This window comes from Balaenoptera ricei, chromosome 2 (genome assembly GCF_028023285.1).
Source record: "Balaenoptera ricei isolate mBalRic1 chromosome 2, mBalRic1.hap2, whole genome shotgun sequence".
Classification (NCBI taxonomy): Eukaryota; Metazoa; Chordata; class Mammalia; order Artiodactyla; family Balaenopteridae; genus Balaenoptera; species Balaenoptera ricei.
Window position 1 is genome coordinate 60,969,509 of NC_082640.1, and position 19,237 is coordinate 60,988,745.

At 38.3% G+C, this 19,237-nt stretch overlaps 1 protein-coding gene and 1 long non-coding RNA gene across 11 annotated transcripts in view; one reads left to right on the forward strand and one right to left on the reverse strand.

Moving 5' to 3' along the window:
- The window catches only part of LOC132359209 (uncharacterized), a 47,649-nt gene extending 40,561 nt beyond the window's left edge, over positions 1–7,088 (forward strand). The window contains exons 2-3 of the long non-coding RNA XR_009500759.1: positions 2,670–2,794; positions 4,446–7,088. This is a non-coding gene — a long non-coding RNA (uncharacterized LOC132359209). The remainder of the gene's footprint in view (positions 1–2,669; positions 2,795–4,445) is intronic.
- The window catches only part of PEAK1 (pseudopodium enriched atypical kinase 1), a 298,094-nt gene that overhangs the window by 27,981 nt on the left and 250,876 nt on the right, over positions 1–19,237 (reverse strand). For all 10 annotated transcript variants that reach the window (XM_059912712.1, XM_059912710.1, XM_059912708.1 and 7 more), the window contains one exon: positions 11,259–11,452. In XM_059912712.1, the coding sequence (XP_059768695.1) occupies positions 11,259–11,452 (194 nt within the window). The remainder of the gene's footprint in view (positions 1–11,258; positions 11,453–19,237) is intronic.

The following is a 19,237-nucleotide window of genomic DNA, read 5'->3' on the forward strand; positions in this document are numbered from 1 at the left end:
AAAACTCCTGGAAGAAAACATAGGAATAAATTTTTTCGACCTTGGGTTAGGCAATGATTACTTAAATATAACACCTAAAGCAACAAAAGAAAAAAATAAATAAATTGGAATTCATAAAAATGAAAAACTTTTGTGCTTCAAAGGTTAACTTCAAGAAAGTGAAAAGACAGCCCTTAGAATGGGAGAGAATAAGTGTAAATTATATATCTGATAAGAGACTTGTATCTAGAATTTATAAATAACTCTTACAATGAAAATATAAATAACCCATTAAAAGTGGGTAAAGGATTTGCATAGACATTTCTCCAAAGAAGATATACAAATGGCCAACAAGCACATGTAAAGATGCTCAGCATTTCTCACTAGGTAAAAGCAAACTAAAACCACGAGACATCACTTCATATCCACAAAGCTGGCTTTAATTAAATCGATGAGCAAGTATTAGTAAAGATATGGAGAAATTCAAACCCTCATACATTGCTAGTGGGAATCTAAAATGGTGCCACCACCTTGGAAAACAGTTTGGTAGTTACTTAAAAAATAAAACACAGAGTTACCACATGACCCAGCATTTCTAATCCTAGGGATATAACCGAGAGAAATGAAAACATATGTTCACACAAAAACTTGTACTCAAATGTTCACAGCAACACTTGAGTAGAAGTACAAGATAAGAGCCCAAAAGTGTCAACAACTCAAACGTCCATCAACTGATGATGAATGGATAAACAAAACGTAGCATAGCCACACAACGGAATATTATTCAGCCATAAAAAGAAATGAAGTACTGATATGTGCTACAACCTGTATGAACCTTGGAAACATTATGCTAAGTGAGAGAAGCCAGTAATAAAAAAACCACATATCATATGATTCCACTTACATGAAATGTCTAGAAATACACAAATTCATAGAGACAGACAGTAGATTAGTGGTTGCCATGGCTCGGGGGAAGGGAGAATGGAAACAGAGAGTGATTGTTAATGGGTTTCTGTTTGGGGTGATGAAAATGTTCTGGAATTAGATACTGGTAGTGGTTGTAAAATTCTGTTAATATACTAAAACTCATTGAATTGCGCACTCAAAAAGGGTGAATTTTATGGTACATAAATTATATCTAAATAAAGCAAATCAACAATCCATTTTTAGAAACCACCATAAATTCAGTTTTCAGTCATATCTTCCCATTTTTCTGTGCTCTTAACAATACGAAGGATGTAGGGGCTTGGCATTTACTGAACTCTTTCTGTGATGGTGAGGCCTCCCTCCCAGTGCTGCCCCAGCCCTACTTTGCCTCAGCTAATGTGAGAAGTCAGAAGCACAGTTTATTTACAAGATGACAGAAATATGCTTTGTAACAAATCTTCATTTTCCATTTGCTGACCCAGACAGTGGAAAAGGTTAGAAGTAGTGAACTGCATCAGCACCTTATCTTCCTGTCCTGACTACTGTGGCAGTGTCCTGTTACCACTGTCTCCAGTTTTGCCTTCCTCACCACACTAGCCATTAGAGACTTTATTCAAACACCAAAGCTGATTGTGGCACTCCTCTACTTCAAAAATTCTGTCCTTGAGAATTTGGACTTGATCCCGAGGATGGAGTTTTCTTTGCTTCAGCACAGAAAGCAAGGCTTTTATGACCTTGCCCTTGTTGTTCTGTTTCTCTCATAGCATTTCCCCTTGTGTCATAAGTTGGGGCTACCAAACTGCTTGTGGTTTCTCCAGCACTCTTGGCTACTTCATGTTGTGTCTGTGCTCATGTTGACCCTCTTCCAGGAATGATTTCCCTCTCCTCTCATCTTTAAACATTCTGCCTCTGAGGAATGTTTCTTACTCCACTTCACGAAACTGACCTCTCCTTCCTTGGGACCACAGATACATTCTGTGAACATTTCTCTCTAAGCACTTAGAGTGCTTGACTTGTGTCCCTGTCTGAATTCCCCATGGGTTTGTTCATTGAGAAGAGAGACCTGTCTCATTTGTACACCCAGGACAAAGCAAAGAGTCTGGCTGAGGGGGAAATGGAAGGAAGAAAGGAATTAATGAACAAAAAAACTAGAAACATGAACCTATTCTCACTCCTTCCAATGTGGACCTTAGGAGAATCTTTATGGGATGGTCATTTTCCTTCCATTTTTCTAAATCAGAACAAACGAAAACAATCATGGACACAGAAGGAATGGAGGATTCCAAAAGTGCTTTTCTTTTCTTTTAAATGACCTCAGAACTGACAGGTGAGACAAGGTCTATCATCATCAGCAGCTCTTTTAGTGCTTATCAGAGAACGTAGAAGAGGGCTGATCATGCCACTTTCCACCACCTTCAGAATAAAGTCCAAACTCCTCAGGAAGTTGGTCAAGGCTGTCAGCCTTATCTACCACTATTTCTCATCAACCCTCCCACAAGAATCACTCAATTCCTGTTCTTTTAATATGCTCTATGTTTTTATTTTTACATCTCTGCCTTAGTAAAGGTGTTCCGTCCTAAGCCCAGCTCAAATAACCCTTTCTCTACTGAAGCCCTCCCTCCTCTCTAATCCCCACCTCCAAACTGGGAGCCATCCCTTCTTCCTCTGTGTTCTCTTACCACTTTTCACTCTATGATAGCATTTTTAGCCTTTTATAATGTGTGTATGTATTTTTTCTTTTTTTTTTTTTAACATTTCCTCAGAACTTCTGGCACGGTGTGAGACACACAGCAAGTGTGCAGGAAACAGCTGCCAGACTGAAGGACAGAGTGTCAGCAGAGTTGGTCATCATTCCAAAATGAAAATGGACAGCCAAGGCAGCAAGGAGGTAAAGATAATTGATAGTGGTTTTTCTCCCTAAACAGTGGGATATGATCTCCTGGGAGCTAAGATTTCCACATGGGAATAAGAAATGTTTGCGTTCCAAATGAAACCATGAACATTCTACAGCCCATGCAAGTAGGTCAAGCCATTCGCCCAAGTCTAAAAGCGTCCTGTGTTTTTTAATTTTCTTCTTCTGAGAAGGACAAGTTCTCCTAACTGAATTCCAATCATCTGGGTCAATGTTTTAAAAGCTTGGTATCTTAGCTGTTTTTATTTTAAACTTTTAATCCTGTACATTCTTCTCAAGCCTCCGGGACCAGACACTAAGCTCAGCTTTCAGCAAGCCTGATATAACATCACATACTCTACATTTTTGTGGCATGCCAGCTCTCTAAACAGAAAGAAAAATAGATTGTGTTCTAAACCTTGCCTTGCTATAGACTAAAAAGTTCTTTTGGACAAATATATTTGACTAAACCACACTCAATCCTTACTTTCCTTTCTTTTTGAGTTTCTAAACTCTATCTTTATACTTTCTCTTCACTTAAAAATGTCTTCAGACTGACAAATAAGGCCTTATATCACCTTCTGAAAAGCAAATGATGAAAGATGGATTAAAAGGGAATAATTTAATGACACTATTTCAAAGAAGCAAAAAGGTGTTTAAAACTCCTCAGGAAGGAAGATTATTGATATAGGCTCTAAAAACTTACACAATTGGTATAATAAATAGAAAGGAAATAAGAAAAATATTATCTGTAAAGATCAACATTTTAAAGATGATTATATAGTAAAAAACTCAAAATAATAATTACATCACTATAGACATCTACTGGAAGGCACTATCATTTGAAGACACACTCAGGACAAATCACAGCAAATGTTTGCTTAAGACCTGACAATCACTACAATCTTAGGGTGCTAGGGATTAAAGGCACTTAAGGATAACCCATTTAGACAGAAGCAGTATGTTAATGAGTACAGTTAGCTCTTTATTCAGTAAGACAGGAATGTCATGGTCTCCTGGTCAGTCTCCCTGCCTCCAGTCATTCTGTAGGTAGTTTCCAGAATGATCTTTAAAAAATCCTGATCATGTCCCTCTATCCAAAATTCTTCAGTGGCTCTCCATTTCCTATAGGTAAAAGATACACTCATTGTGATACATACATACCATTTATGATCTGGCCTTGCTTTTCCACTCTGTCCCATTTTGCCAACTCTGCCTCCTTCACTCTGCACTTAAGCTACCTTTAACTGAACATTCATTTTTCTATCAAGCTTCAGGTCTTTGTACATACTCTTCCTTCTACCTGGAATGTTCTCCCTTGCTTGTCAATCTGGCAAACAACTACTCTTCTTTCAAGCTTGAAAACTTAGTGACCCTCTCCTAGACTCCTCCAGGCAGGGGCTTTTATTGAACCTTTAAATACCTGCATCACAGCAACTATCACATGAGCTCCTAAGAGTCCAGCCCCCATGGCTGTCTTTCCCAAAGAGCAGAAGTCCTTGAAGATAGCACTAGTATTCCCAGTGCCTAGCCTGGTTCCCAGGAGATAACTGGCACTCAACAAGCGAAAGTGTTAAAGCCAAAATAAATGGAATATATTTTTCTATTTAAATTGTAATTTCAATATTCATCCTTAATCTTTTCCCAGGGCTCATGACAAGTAACACAGATGAGAACGGGAAGGGAGAGGACAACAGAAGAGATGATCATCACCAAACTGGGAAAGATGCACTGGAGTTTATAAATATAGATGCCACACAGCACACTGTGCACCAGCCTTGTCAAATAAGTAGGCCTCTCCTTGGCTGCCCCCAGCACTCACTGTATCATCCCCTGGCAGTGGGCATCAGCAACTTAGGAGGAAGGGTCCTAATCTATCTGGGCATTATTACTGTGCTAGGTCCCACCACAGTTAAATGTAAGCACCAACTGGCAAACCACAGGGGACATCAACTTCATGCCAAATGATAAAACGAAGCTTTAAGACCACTTCAGGCTCAGGCTTAGCCTCAAATAAAGAGATACACGGACCACTTTAAGGAATGTCAGTGGTGTAGCAGCTGACAGACTCAATTTTTAAAGATCTCATTAATGAGAACCTCTCCAAGAACAGAGATTATTTATTTGGGGGTAAGTTATCTATGTAATTTGAATATTGCGCTCTGCCAACAAATTCCAGTACATGGGAAACTATTTTTAAATGTGAATGCAGCTAACTTAAAAGATAGGAACACAGTCTATAGTTTCTTTTTAAATAGAGATAATTACATTTTTAGGAAGTACAGCAAATTCACAAATGTTCAGAGCTATCACTCTCACTTTTTAAAAAACATCCAGATAATCTAAAAATATGCAATTCTTTCATCTTTGGTTCAAATAGTTAACTTTGCATTGTGTGGCATAATGTCTGGCCCATAGAATTGTTATTCCTCAATAATTACTTGCTGAGTAAATGAATGAATGGTAATATACTCTTCAGAATGATTTTTTTTAAAGCTGCCATTTATGATGACATTACTCCATAATTACAACCATCAAGGCTGGCAATGTAATGACATTCCTTTAAGTTTATCTATTCTTTAAAATTTAACACTGATGGTCAATACATTGCCAAAGGAAGTTCTGGAGATAGAAGACTTTCAGGTGTTTTCTTTCAGTGTTTGAACGGTGCAGCCTTAAGGAGATGCTCTAGGTAAGCAAGATGAGAAATGTGGACAGTTTCACGTGGAAAGGAAACTGAGGTACGGCTTACATAATTCCTTAATTAGGAAACCCCTGATTAAGTCTCATTTTAGAAAAAAAAGCCAGCTGATAAATGGAACACACAAACTAGGATTTGAAATTTTCCTGTATGAACTTTCCTCAGGAGAGCTCAGTTTCCCTAACCTGAAACTTACCTAGTCAAATGCTAAGTCATTTTTGGCACATTCATCCAAACATGTTCTCAGCACCTTCTGTGTGTTTCAGATAATGTGCTAGGTTGTAGGCCCAAAGAAAGAGGAACAAGCCAAAATTCTGTCCAGTAAAGGGAGACTAGATAGATCTTTCTAAAAAGTAACGTCTAGAGTACTCGGTTAAAAAGTGAGTGAAGGAGAGCTAAAGTCACCAACTAATTTCCAACAGAGTAGAAGTCATTACAAGATCCTCATTTCAGCAGGCTGATAAAGTAGTCAGGTGTGCCACATAAAAATCTAGCGATATTTCTTCTAGATATTTTGAGACAGACATAAGAAACATGGGGAAATGTTGAAGGTCTGATTAAAAAAACTTTCTATCACTTCTTTAGGAAATCATTTTGGTGGCAGATACCTTGCTAAATTCAGTTTTGGGTGTTTTAAAGTGTTAAAGATCAGAGTTTGTTCAGTGATCACGTATCACCATCACCCAGAGGAAAACCATTACTCCGTAAGGCGCAACCTTCCTAAGCAGTTGTCAAGCGCATAAAAACCAATAATGATTTTTGTGCCCACAGAAGACAATGCAAATCCCCCAAATAACCAATTCTTTAAAGCAGTGCTGTCCAACAGAACCTTCTGTGATGACAGAAATGTTCTGTATCTGCATGTTGAATACAGCAGCTCTTAGGCACATGTGGCTATTGAGCACTTGAAGTGTTGCTAGTGAGACTGAAGAACTGAATTTTTATTTACATTTTAATGAATTTAAATTTAAATAGCCAGATGTGGCTAGTGGCTACCAAACTGTATACTGTAGCTCTAAAATCTACAATTAATTCAGTTATAAACAAAATAAAGTTTGCTTTATAAGTTAAGGACAAGAAAAAAGGCAGCTGAATTAACCCTGGAGAGGGATCTCTAAGGCGAAAAACAAATGGATGGTTCGCATCAGTCGGTAGCTTTTTGTGGGAATGGTTGAATCACAACAGCTCTTGTTATACCATAGCAGAGAAAGGAAGCTGTCTCAAAGGTAGAGGTCTAACGGGAGATCCTGATGTACGGTAATCAAGGCCTATTCCAATCCAGTTTTGTTTTTTTTTTTTTTTGACTTACTAGTTTTCAGAACTATCTAAGAAATGTGGGAACTACAAAACAAATGCAAACCATGTCCCTTTGTTTCGCTATAACTAGCAGACTTTGGGGGACTGGGTCTGTCGCAGTACTTCGCTGTTATTTGTTATCTCTCCTCTGGTCTCTGTTGGCCACCTTGGTGTCCTGTCTTCTCTATCATGTTTCACGCTCTCAGTCATCAGTTGTACAGGCAGCCCACAACTTTTTGGACTTGGATTTTGTTGCTCTGCTTATTCAACATTTCTAATAAACATTTAAAATTATTTCTGCATTATGCTACATTTTCTGGCTAGCACATCAAACATACTGAAAAAAGAAAGCAACAGTATATTTTGGCGTAGAAATAAAGGAACTTCACAATTATTAAGCACTTCTATGTATCAAGTACTTCTTTTGCCATCAGCCCTACAAAGCAGATGTTACTATTCCCTCATGTCAGATGAGGAAACTGAAGCTCAGAGATGGTAAATAACTGACCCACAATCATGTAGGTGGGCAGTGATACAGCTGTCATATAAACCTAAACCTGTCTGATCCCCCAAACTTACGTTTTTTTTTCCTACTATATAACACCGCTTCCTAAGCCCACTTCACAATGCAATTTTCAGAAACAAATTCCACAGCAAAAATTATGGTAACCCTTAACTTCCCTCCTTCAGTTTCTTCCATCAGTCCATCCGTCCTCTGACTCATTTTTTTTTAAAAAGAAGAAGAAATATGGAAAGAAAATGAAAAAGAAATATGTAACATGTGTTTGTGGAATGGTTCTAGAATATTTAAAAGGATCTGAAGCTATTATATTAAGAGGTTTTGCTTCCTTTTGGTCTTAAAACACACAATTTCTTTTTTTAAAGCTACCAGGGCATTAAATTATAAGAAATTACTCCAAGGGATAGTTTAAAACTTCATGCAAATGATTTATTGAAAATATTTAAAAAGGTAAGTTCCAAATGTCACCTGAAATACTTGTTCCATTAGGAAAAATAACAACAACAAAACAAAAAATTAAAACAAACAAAAAAAACACCTATCAGCTTGTAGAACTGATGGAGCCAACCCTATCTATTACTCAGTTATTATTTTACCCACATAGTAAAACCTTTCCAAAGAAGCAACTAACTATGTATCATATCCTATGGAGTCAAGTTATCACCACTTAAGCACTTAAGGAAAGTTAGGCAACATTTTATGAGTATCACATACTTTTAAAAGTAAAGCAATAGGTAGAAAGAAAGCTATTTTTCTGATGGGGCATCTGTAACTTGGTATTTTTGTACTCTAAGAAATCATAATCTTTTTAAAAAAAAGTCTTAACTTTTGTGTCTCAAAGTAGATGACTTAAAAAGAAAGGGGAGACAGCTGCAGCCCTTCAGTATCTTCTAAGAATTTAGTGGTTGCAATCATTATAGTCTAGTAATATAGACAAACTGGGTTCACAATCTTGGTTCAGTTCTTACAGGTTCTGTGACTCTGGGCACGGCACTCTGATGTACTTTCCTCATCTGAAAAATGGGGATAATAATTCCTAAGGTTGTTGTGAGGATTAAATGAGTTAATATATGTAAGGCACTTGGCATATTCATGAAAGCAATGCTCTATTTTTTTCTAACAATCTACATTAACTGAGACGATAATACGATAAAATAGTTAACTTTAACTGATGTGGGCAAATGGATATTTTTAAAGAAAAGATGCCATAAGATAACATACAATCAGTAAAAATTTTTATATATTTTACTGAGGATGTCATGAAAGAAATTTCAGTGCAGTAAGAATGTCTGAAATATAATTCCTGATATATTTGCTGAGGACATATAGTAAATAAAAAATAAAAAAATAAAAATTTCATCTCATAATATGTCTCATAAAATGTAAAAGCATGGAAAAAGTTCAATAAACCACTTGACTATAAAGTCTATTCCAACTGGAAAATGGTATCCAAGATGGTTGCTTGGGTAAACTGCAAGAGTTTACTCTCCCCTACCCACAAATCACAGAAGGCTTCAGGAACTTAGAATGGAAGTCTTCTCCTTATGGAATGTATTTTCAACTGCATGTGGGTTGTTATGATTGAGTTACCCAAAAGGACATAGTAGAGCATTTCTCCAATAGTTTTACCTAACCTTTTGGTCTTCTTAAGGATGCCCTTATTTCCAAGTACACTAGCTGATCTTAGAATGATTTATCCTTACAATAACCTGATAGAGGAAAAAGACAAAGAAAGGAGGTGAGACACTAGGTAGAAGAATGCTTTGATATTATATGCCACTGGTTTCCAGACAGATGTGAGAATTGGTCAGTGGTCCATAAGAATCTTACTAGCGCTACGCATGTGGCAGTCCAGCTCATACTACTCATCTCTCTCTTGACTTCATGGGAGACGAGCACTAAGAAATCCTTGTCCAGCCCCAAGCTTTGCTTTTCAGAAGGAAACTCGGTGACACTCAAGGGAGAGAGAGATCAGAAGTCACTGGGCAGTCAAGGAAGAAGAGTGAAGATGATTTCAAAATTGAATGATCTTTGTATTGATAAGTACATTCGAGATAATTTAGTTCAACCCTCTGTGTAGTGCAGGATTCGCCTTCACAGCATCTCTGAGAGATGATCCCTCAGGCTCTGCCTAAACACCTCCAATAACTGGGATCTTCCCTCCTCAAATCTGCTAGCTCCAAGCCAGAAATCTGGGATATATTATAAATTCTTTACATCATTCATATCCAATTAACCACTGCGGTATTTTACCTGTCAAATCTCTCTTAAATCTATTCACTGTTCCCCTTCCCCACTATCTTAGTTGAGGCCTTTCTTTCTCATCCCTTTATGTGGTTCTGCAATAGTATCCAACTACCAGATTTCCTGCTACCAAATAATTTGCCTCTAATTCATCCTCACATGGCAGCCTGCAGTGGACATTCTAAAACACAAATCTTTCTTTAGATTTTCTTTTTTTTTGATGTGGACCATATCGAACTTATTACAATACTGCTTCTGTTTTATATTTTGGTTTTTTGGCCGCGAGGCATGTGGGATCTTAGCTCCCTGACCGGGATCGAACCCACACCCCCTGCATTGGAAGGTGAAGTCTTTTTTTTTTTTTTAAATAAATTTATTTATTTATTTATGGCTGCATTGGGTCTTGGTTGCTGCTCGTGGGCTTTCTCTAGTTGCAGTGAGTGGGGGCTACTCTTAGTTGCGGTGCGTGGGCTTCTCATTGAGGTGGCTTCTCTTGTTGAGGAGCACAGGCTCTAGGCGTGTGGGTTTTGGTAGTTGTGGCTCGTGGGCTCTAGAGCGCAGGCTCAGTAGTTGTGGCGCACCGGGTTAGTTGTTCTGCGGCATGTGGGATCTTCCCGGACCAGGGCTTGAACCCGTGTCCCCTGCATTGGCAGGCGGATTCTTAACCACTGTGCCACCAGGGAGGTCCTGGAAGGCGAAGTCTTAACCACTGGACTGCCAGGGAAGTCCCTAAAACACAAATCTAATCATGTCATTCCTCTGCTTAAAACCCTTTACCCTTTAGTGGTTCACTACCACAAACAGCAAAAAAAATCTAAGGTTTTAGCCTGAAATGCATGATCTTGTCTAACTCTCCAGGGCACACCTCAGCAACACTAAACGGTTGTGTTATTCACACGTACCAAGCCGTTTCCCATCTCCATACTTTTTGCTCATGTGTTGCCTGTTCTTTGCTCATGTTGTTACTCTTCTTTCCCTCTGTCAACCAGCTAAATAAGTTCAGAAATTATCTCCAGGAAGGCATCTTTCTTTCTTTTTTAAAAAATTTTTATTTTATTTAACTAATCAATTTTTTGTGTGTGTGGCTGCATCATGCAGCATGCGGGATCTTAGTTCCCTGCCCAGGGATTGAACCCACGCCCCCTGCAGTGGCAGCGCAGTCTTAACCACTGGACTGCCAGGGAAGTCCCCTGGAAGGCATCTTTTGACACCCTTCCCTGTATAATATAAAAATATTCTGTGTGGGGAATTCCCTGGCAGTCCGTTGGTTGGGACTCTGCGCTTTCACTGCTGCGGGCCCAGGTTCAATCCCTGGTTGGGGAACTAGGATCCCGCTAGCTGCATGGCACGGCCAAAAAAACAAAACAAAAAAATTCCGTGTGAATCCTCTATCACTGCACTCATCATATTATACTGAAATCATTAACTAGTTCATCTCTTTCCCTCCAGGTGAGTCTCTCAAGGCAGGGACTATGTCAGAATCCTAGCACATGGCACAGGACTCATGGTAACAGGTGTTTAATATATGCCTAGTACATATTAAATACAGGACTTTTTCTGATGTGAGTTAAAATTTATAACTCCAATTTCCAACTTTTGCCCCATGGAACAATAAAAACCATCTTTCCAGGGAAATAAGCATTAGGCTGGTACATAAAAAGACAAACTTTAAATACTCTTTACGTGACATTTGCACTTACCTAAGTTGCTGTATGTCGCACTACAGGGATTCGGGTCCATAGGACCTGAAATGTCTCCCTTTTCCTCTTCCCTTTCCAGTTCAGGCAGCGGCAATGCCGGTGTGACTGAAGTACAGCCCCCACCATCCTGCTTCACAACAACAGTGCTTGGATCCCGAGGAGAAAAATCCTCTGTCACTTCATGGGTCACGTGACTGAAACAAATCAGACCACCATCACACTGGCATTCAAAGGTTTTTGCTAAAATTTAGATTTATGGAAGGCACATATTGTCATAAATGTAAATAACTGGCCCTATAGTCACAGCAATGGGTCATAAACCCCAACATACTTGTCTGAATATAAGGCAGTCTTTCATGCAGGCAGATACTTCTCTCATATATATATTGGGATACTTGATACATACTTGATTCATACATATTGAGAATTCAGTTTGGTAGAGGAGCTATAGTAGGCTCAGAGGGAAGTTTGAGAATAACAGGTAAGGAGTGGAACTTTTTTTTTAGGTAGTAGGGGTAGAGGGAACCGAATGCTTAACTAGTTAAAGACTAATACACTAAAGTATTTAAGAAAGTATTTAGCATATTTACTATATTTACCATACTATAGTACAGTCATCCCTTGGTATCTGAAGGGGGCCGGTTCTAGGACCACCCACAGGATACCAAAATCCACAGATGCTCAAGTCCCTTACATAAAATGGCTGTAGTATTTGCATATAACGTACACACATCCTCCCATATACTTTAAATCATCTCTAGATTACTTATAATACCCAATACAATGTAAATGCTATGTAAATAGCTGTAAATACAATGTGAATGCTATGTAAGCAGTTGCCGGTGCACTGCAAATTCAATTTTTGCTTTTTGGAACTTTCTGGAATTTTTTTTCCCCTAATATTTTCAATCCATGGTTGGTTGAATCCACAGATGTGGAACTCGCAAATAAAAAGGGTGAACTATGCTATAATACTATAATAAATATGAAATACTTTACAGTATTTACTTTATTTAGTATATAGTATTTACTACACACTAAAGTATTTATGAAACTATTTAGTAAAGGATCAGGAGTAAAGTTGAGATTTAAAAAAGGAAGTAAAGCAATTATTTTAGGTAAACTGAGGCCTGGAAGCCTCGTTGCTAGGAGCACAGTGAAGCATCAACCTTTGCCTGTATGCATGCAGCAGGCAAGGCAAATGGAAAAGAAAGTTCTGACCTCTAGTTAATCTCATCTATTAAAATGAATCTGAAGCATCCCATTGGCCACATACCAGAGGACGGTCATCCGTGATGCTTTGTGTTTCCCGATCTTGTTTCACTGCTGCCTGCTCATTTGCTTATAGCTATCTCTTCCAGTCTTCCCCACATCCCACCCTGCCTGAACTTCCAATTCTGTTGCTATAAAGCACAAGGGGGTGGAATGATTATTAAATGTTGGTGGAGAAAACCAGCCTAGTTAGAAAATCTCACTGGGCTGGTTCAATGAAACAAATTCAAAATCAGGCACCTTTAATGGTTTCTGGGCCTACTAAAAGTATTCCTAGGCTGTCACACACTCACCAGCTAGCTTTTCTTCCTGTTTTTTTTGTTTTTTGTTTTAACGGGCAAAGAGAAAGAACGAAAGGAAACATCTTATATACTGTTACATGTTATTTCTGGATTTTCAAATGGCAGTGAGTCATGGTGACATTTACAAGTTTCTTTAAAAGAGGTACTTTGTTTGATCATGTGTCATCAGAACATATATCATCTGTGGATTTGAGGGAGTAGATCTGAAGGAGGAGTACTTTCTTATCAATTTTTCATTATGGAAATTATGCATGTGCCGGAACAGAAAAATAAGCCTTGAAGTCTGCTGGATATACAACTTCAAAAATATTCTTTCAAAGCTGGCAGAGCCAGAGGTCTCTCTATACTGAGAGTAAGCAATGAGTGGGAGGTACCATTATGGAATCTGGCTCTTGGGGATAGGGTGAGGTGGGAAGGGATCAGTTCACTAGCAGTCAACAGGGTGGTTTATGTAAAGGAGGCTTCACATGGTAAAGCATGCTGCCTCTTCTTAATGGGCTGCCTTAGGTTATCAACCCAAAACAAAGCTAGTTTCTCATAATATGGAACATCATAAATTCAAGGTAACAAGGGGGCTCTACTTCCACGCGTTAGCGAAGAAAAGCAAAGTGACACTTCTGAGACACTCTCAGATGCCACTTAGTGTCACTGAGAAGTTATCAACATGCTTCAGGAGAGGGAAAATGACCTTTGCTGGGCAAAAGTTAGTATAAGCCATTTTAAATTTCAAAGCAATAAATATAAAGTGATTAAAAAACATCATCCCCCTTTGACAGGAAAAACATTAAACCTCCAGATGCTCTCTTCTTATTCTCGAGTCAAGTTGAGAGGTTTCTAAAAAGGTGTTTTTAGGCTCCTAATCTCTGTAGCCTTGCTCTTGCCTTTCCTCTTACTTCCCCCAATCTCATCGTTATTACTAAAAGGAAGCTCTCTTTTCCATTTGTCAAAAATGATTTGTGAAGGCGGGTTCAGAAACCATGACTCCACCCTCACTTGTCTGTTTTCCTCCCAGGGAATGGGCTATTTATATTAAGCCTATTGTAAAAACTACAAGAAAGAGTTGCTGCTATTAACCAGTGAGGAATTCCCTGGGCCTGTTCCCACATACATGAAACATAGCTCTGTACTCTTAAGGGGTTCTCAAAACAAAATATGGATGCTAAAAAGCAAGAAATATTAAAGACTCACCCACTGTACTCACTCATACAATTCCCCATTAAAGGAAATTCTACAGGGCCTTCTTCAGTCTGTTAATCATGTTCTGAAGCTCTGATGAACCATAGCTCCCACTGAGTTCTGGAGGACTACAAGTTGGGCGAGATATAAGAGGCTCGAATTCTGCACCTTAATATAACCCACTGCACCTTGACCTTTACCTGAGGGGTTTGGTCTGGGAAATGAGCCAAATTACCTTTGGGAAACTAAGCAAAGTGAAAGCTAGTTTTATTAACTCTTTGAGGACCAGGGCAGCACAACCTGTATTCTCTACAAAGGTCAGTTTTCACAAGCACATTTTAAATAAGTGCACTGGTATATTAAATCACCAGTTAAAACAACTGTCAACTATAAAGAACTATGTAAAAGAGTTGATGAAAGTTAAATCACATGGATTTGCAAATGGATACTAAGATGTTTAACCTGCATTTACAGTGACAGCAGTGTCTAAAAGGAAGAATTTTAAAAAATGCATCAATGATATGTCATGTCTTGATGCTTGAGGGAAGAAAAGCTCTTTGTATGATTAAAATGGTAAAAGAGAGGGGAAAGGAAGAGGTTTTGAGAGTTCAAGCTTAGATGTGGTAACATGCTGTGACTAAAAAATGAAAAAGAATCAATCAAGAACAGCATCAGAGAAGGTGATTCAGTCACTACGTATAAACAGACAAATTGTCCAGGAAGAAAAAAGGAAGTAAAATCCTATAATTAATTTATCTTAGGCATATTAATTTTATAAGGGAATATAATTTTTGACCATTGACTTTTTAATGTTTCATATTTAGATATAAAATCAGAAAACCCTCCCAAATAGTAATATGACACTTTCCAAATACAGGCTTTATCTCCTAACAAAGTGGTTCACCACTGACTTTTCATTGGGAAATGTTTGATGTAATGGAGGAAACACCAAAACAGGAATCAGAGAACCCAGATTCTGTTTCCCTATTACTTTGATCTTCTGTACAAACTAGATGAAAACATCAGGAGGGAGATAATGGAGAAAATGAAAAGTTCCCCCATTTTGTCCATGAGATAGATGGTTAAAAAAAAAATTATTTAAAATGAAATTACAAGAAATCTACTAGGATTTCTAATACAATATATCTTAGCACATCTTGAAGTAGCAAATAATGATGAAGGTAACGATTTTTTTCAGGATAAGTACAAGTTGATATTATTATAAAACAGAACTGTTAACTGATACATGGCCCACAGAGAGGAAGTTATGGCTTTTCTATTCCTGCTATTTAAATTCATGTTGAAACAATCCCTAGTTCTGTAATGCAATGTAAGATATCTGTAATAACTACGGCATTGACATCTAGGTCCTTGATCATCAGGCTGGGTCAAACCCTGACATTGCCTGCTCTTTTCCTGGACCTTCAGCATTTGTTCTGCTTTTAGAATGGGAGATAACACACATTTCTTTTTACCTCAAACTCTTTGACCAACTTTTCATTAATGACCAGTTTTTAATTGAGATTTGGTAATGTCTGACCTGACACAAAAAAATTACGTCGCAATCTCCACAAAGACACATCTTATTTTCTGAACATGGAGGATGAACTTAAGGTATTCAAAGGAAATGGTAACATTGTTACAGATCTGTCTGTAATACAAATGAATCCCTTGGTAAGTTTATATCTCAACAGTCTGCAATATTCATACATAATTCAAAGCCGCAGAAGCAGTCTCCTGCGGGAAGCTCACTTGGCTTACCCAGGTGGTAGGATTAATCATTACACCATCAAATGAAATAATCCTTTTTTTTTTTTCCCCTGGCATATTCATTCAAGACAGATTTTGGTAGAAATTCTGTTAATGTCTGAATATACTTTTTTAAAAGGCAAATCAAATGCCACATTAGAAAGGATTAAAGGCCTTTATGTATCCAAGTATTTCCACGATTTCAGTTCAACTTTTTCTTCAAATTCAACCACCTTCATTCAGCTTCAGAAGGGACAGTAAATGAAATCAGGCTTCTATAGAGACCATCTGCCTCTTGGGGCAAATGGTATCCTAAATTCCCATTTGCCAGCTCTCTTCAGCAGCTGCATCTGTCTTTAGTTGTCCAAGTCAGCCAATAAGCAAATGCGTGATTTTTAAAACCTCCTTTTACCCCTAAAGATCAGATCAAAGCAATCAGAAACAGCATTTCATGGTTTTATTACTGGTTTCCAAAGCTGCTTATTTCTGGAGTTGCTGGGGATGATGAACCTTTGCAGAAATGGGATGTGAATCAACACGAGGAGGAAAGATCAAAGTTATCGAATCCCACACTGTTTATCTACTAAAAGGGGGAAAAACTCCATTTCCTTCTGTCTCTCTACCTCTAGGACCTCCCACCAATATGACATTTCTTAATCCTATCTTAGTTTCCAGGTCATCTACTTGATTTCGCTACACTTTCCAATTACTGGCATTCTCAGGTAGAAAAGTGTTGTGTCCATTGATCACTATCTTAGTGTCTCCAATTTTCCACTAAGCCTTCTGTAGTCTTTAACTGAAAACTTCAAACTTCTTATCCTGGACTGAGATTAACCTTTAACTGCGATCTGATGAGTTCTTGCTAATACGTCTAACACAGTCTGGTCAGACAAAGGTAGCTCTTCCTGGTGTGAATGAAGTGGCTAGGTCTTGGGATGGAGAAGACTGGCAGCCATGTGCAAGGTCTTGAATAGACTCTAATTTCCAGATACTGCACAGTTTCAATTTTTTTTTCTTTAACAAATGTGTTTTTTTTCTTTAACAAATTTTTTCTTTAGCAAATTAAAAGTGTCTTCAAGGCACTAGACTGCAAGACAGCAAAGTAGATAAAAACACAGGCCACTGTAAATCACTGTCACCTTCACAATACTAAGAAAAATTACAGTTTTAAAATCCTATGAAATAAAAATTCAGAATGGCATCTGTACAAATTAACAGAAAAGATAAATTAATCTTGGAAAAGAGCAAAAAAATAGGGCTGCTTTTCTCAATAACAGAGGTGTGGAAGGAGATTCTCAGCGTCACCATTTGGCCTTAGCTCACTTCTAAAGAATGGGGTCAGATATTGATGTTTATTTCCTGGAAAGGCAAGGTATGAGAAGAAAATACCAACACGCCTCTCTAACAGGACTAACCTAAGGACGATATGGAACAGTCATTTTCGGGTCCTGGACATTTCCCGCATGCCCAGAAGCTCTGGAGAAGTGAGTCACTGCACCTTTCCCCGATGTCCTCTTATCTCCCTCAACTGCCCGTTTGCCCTTTGAGTCGGGGAAGCGAGATGATTATGTATGCTAAACTCTCCAGAACATGGCAGGCTTGCTGAAGGAATGGATATAGGGAGGGAACAGGAACCAACACTGCTCAGAACCTATTCCTACTCTACACTGCACAAGCTGCACACTATTCTGTTTAACTCACAAAAACACCTCAAGAGGTAAAGGCGATTATTCTCACTTTACAGATAGGGAAACCAAGACTGAAAAAAGTGAAATCAGTTGTCTAAGGTTATGTGTGTACTTAGGTGACAGAGTCAGGATCTGAATTCGATACTATGCAACTCTAACATCCGTGTTCTTTCCACCACACTGATACCATTAGGTAAGCCTGGTGCATTGTAAAGATTCAAGAATAAATGCTTGATTATGAAGATGAAGAAATAAAAGTGTTTTGAAAAGAAAAAAGCTATTATTGAAATGTGGGGTATTAATGATTACAGATGCATTCTTTTGAAAAATTCTAAACAAAGTCATTGTTTACATTGCAAAAGGATTTCTTTACATGGGAACTGCTCTGGTATAGAAAGACTGTGTTTATAGATGTTTGGCTTCCTAATAATAATCACCACCACTACCTCCACATTTGCTGACTGCTAGGTACTGTGTGCTTAAATATATATCGCCTAACAATAATACTCTGAGTAAGGGTTGTTATTCCCATAATAGCAAAAGATAATAGTAGCCAAAACTTACACAGTGCTTATTATGTCCCTGTTCTAAGCCATGTCTCTCAACAGTGGCACTATTGACATTTTGGACCAGATAATTGTCGTGGAGGGCTGTCCTGTGCGTAGTAGAATCACACTAACATCTCTTACCTTCTATCCAATAGGTGTTGGAATTACTCTCTGCTTCCCCAGTTGTGACAATCAAATAGTCTCCAGACATTGCCAAATATATCCTAGGGGTATAAAAATCCCTTCCCCTCCCCTCCTGTTTAACACTTAACATTAATTCTTTTAAGTCATACAAGGTTATTATCTCTGTTTTACAAATGAAGAAATATTAAGTCCAGAGTGGTTAAGTTATTTGCCTCAGGTAACACAGCTAATACCTGGTGGAGCTGAGATTCAAACCCAGCACTTCAGCTCTAGTCTGTGTTCTAAACAGATACATTATTCTCTCAGTTTATAGATGAGGAACCTAAGAAGCAGAGCTCAAGTAACTTGTCCCAGATGACACAGCTAATAAGTGGTGAAAGCAGGATTCAAATCCAGGTCTGAGCGACTTCAAAGCCTATGTTCTAATATATTATGCCAATTGTTATCAGACTTTAACATGTCTAAAAATTACCTTGTTAAAGATGCAGATTTGCAGCCCTCACCTCCAGGGATTGACTCTACAGCTCTGTGGTATGACCCAGGAATCTGCATTTATACAAACACCCCAGGTGATTCTGATGCAGTTGGTCCTAGGGCCACAATCGGAGAAACTATTTTTTACTGCCTCTCTCTCTGCAGAGAGAAGAGGGAAATTAAGTATAAAAGGAGAAAAGTATAAGAAGTGAGGAGAAAATTTTAAGTAAAGGAGCATCACTGCTCAGAAGCAATATGGCTGAACAGGGGAAATAAAATAATTTAAGTAGTCACAGATAAGAGATTCATAATGGGCTATTAAAAAAGGGAGGGAGTGCTTTGGGACCAATCCTTACCTTCTGAGGTTTATCCTTAGAATACAATTATACAAACTTACAAAATGTTAGGAAATGAGGATATGGCCTAGTATGACATTTATGATTTTTATTAGAAGGCCTGGCTGGATGAAGACCACTCTGAAAATAGGAAATGGCATCTGTGACACCAGCAATAAGTCTTCCAACATGCAGTACTATCTCAGTTCTTTGTATCAACAGAGGACAGAGGTGAACACAAAAGGCAGGCCCCTATAACTGAGAAAGCTGTTCCAAGACAGACCACAGCAC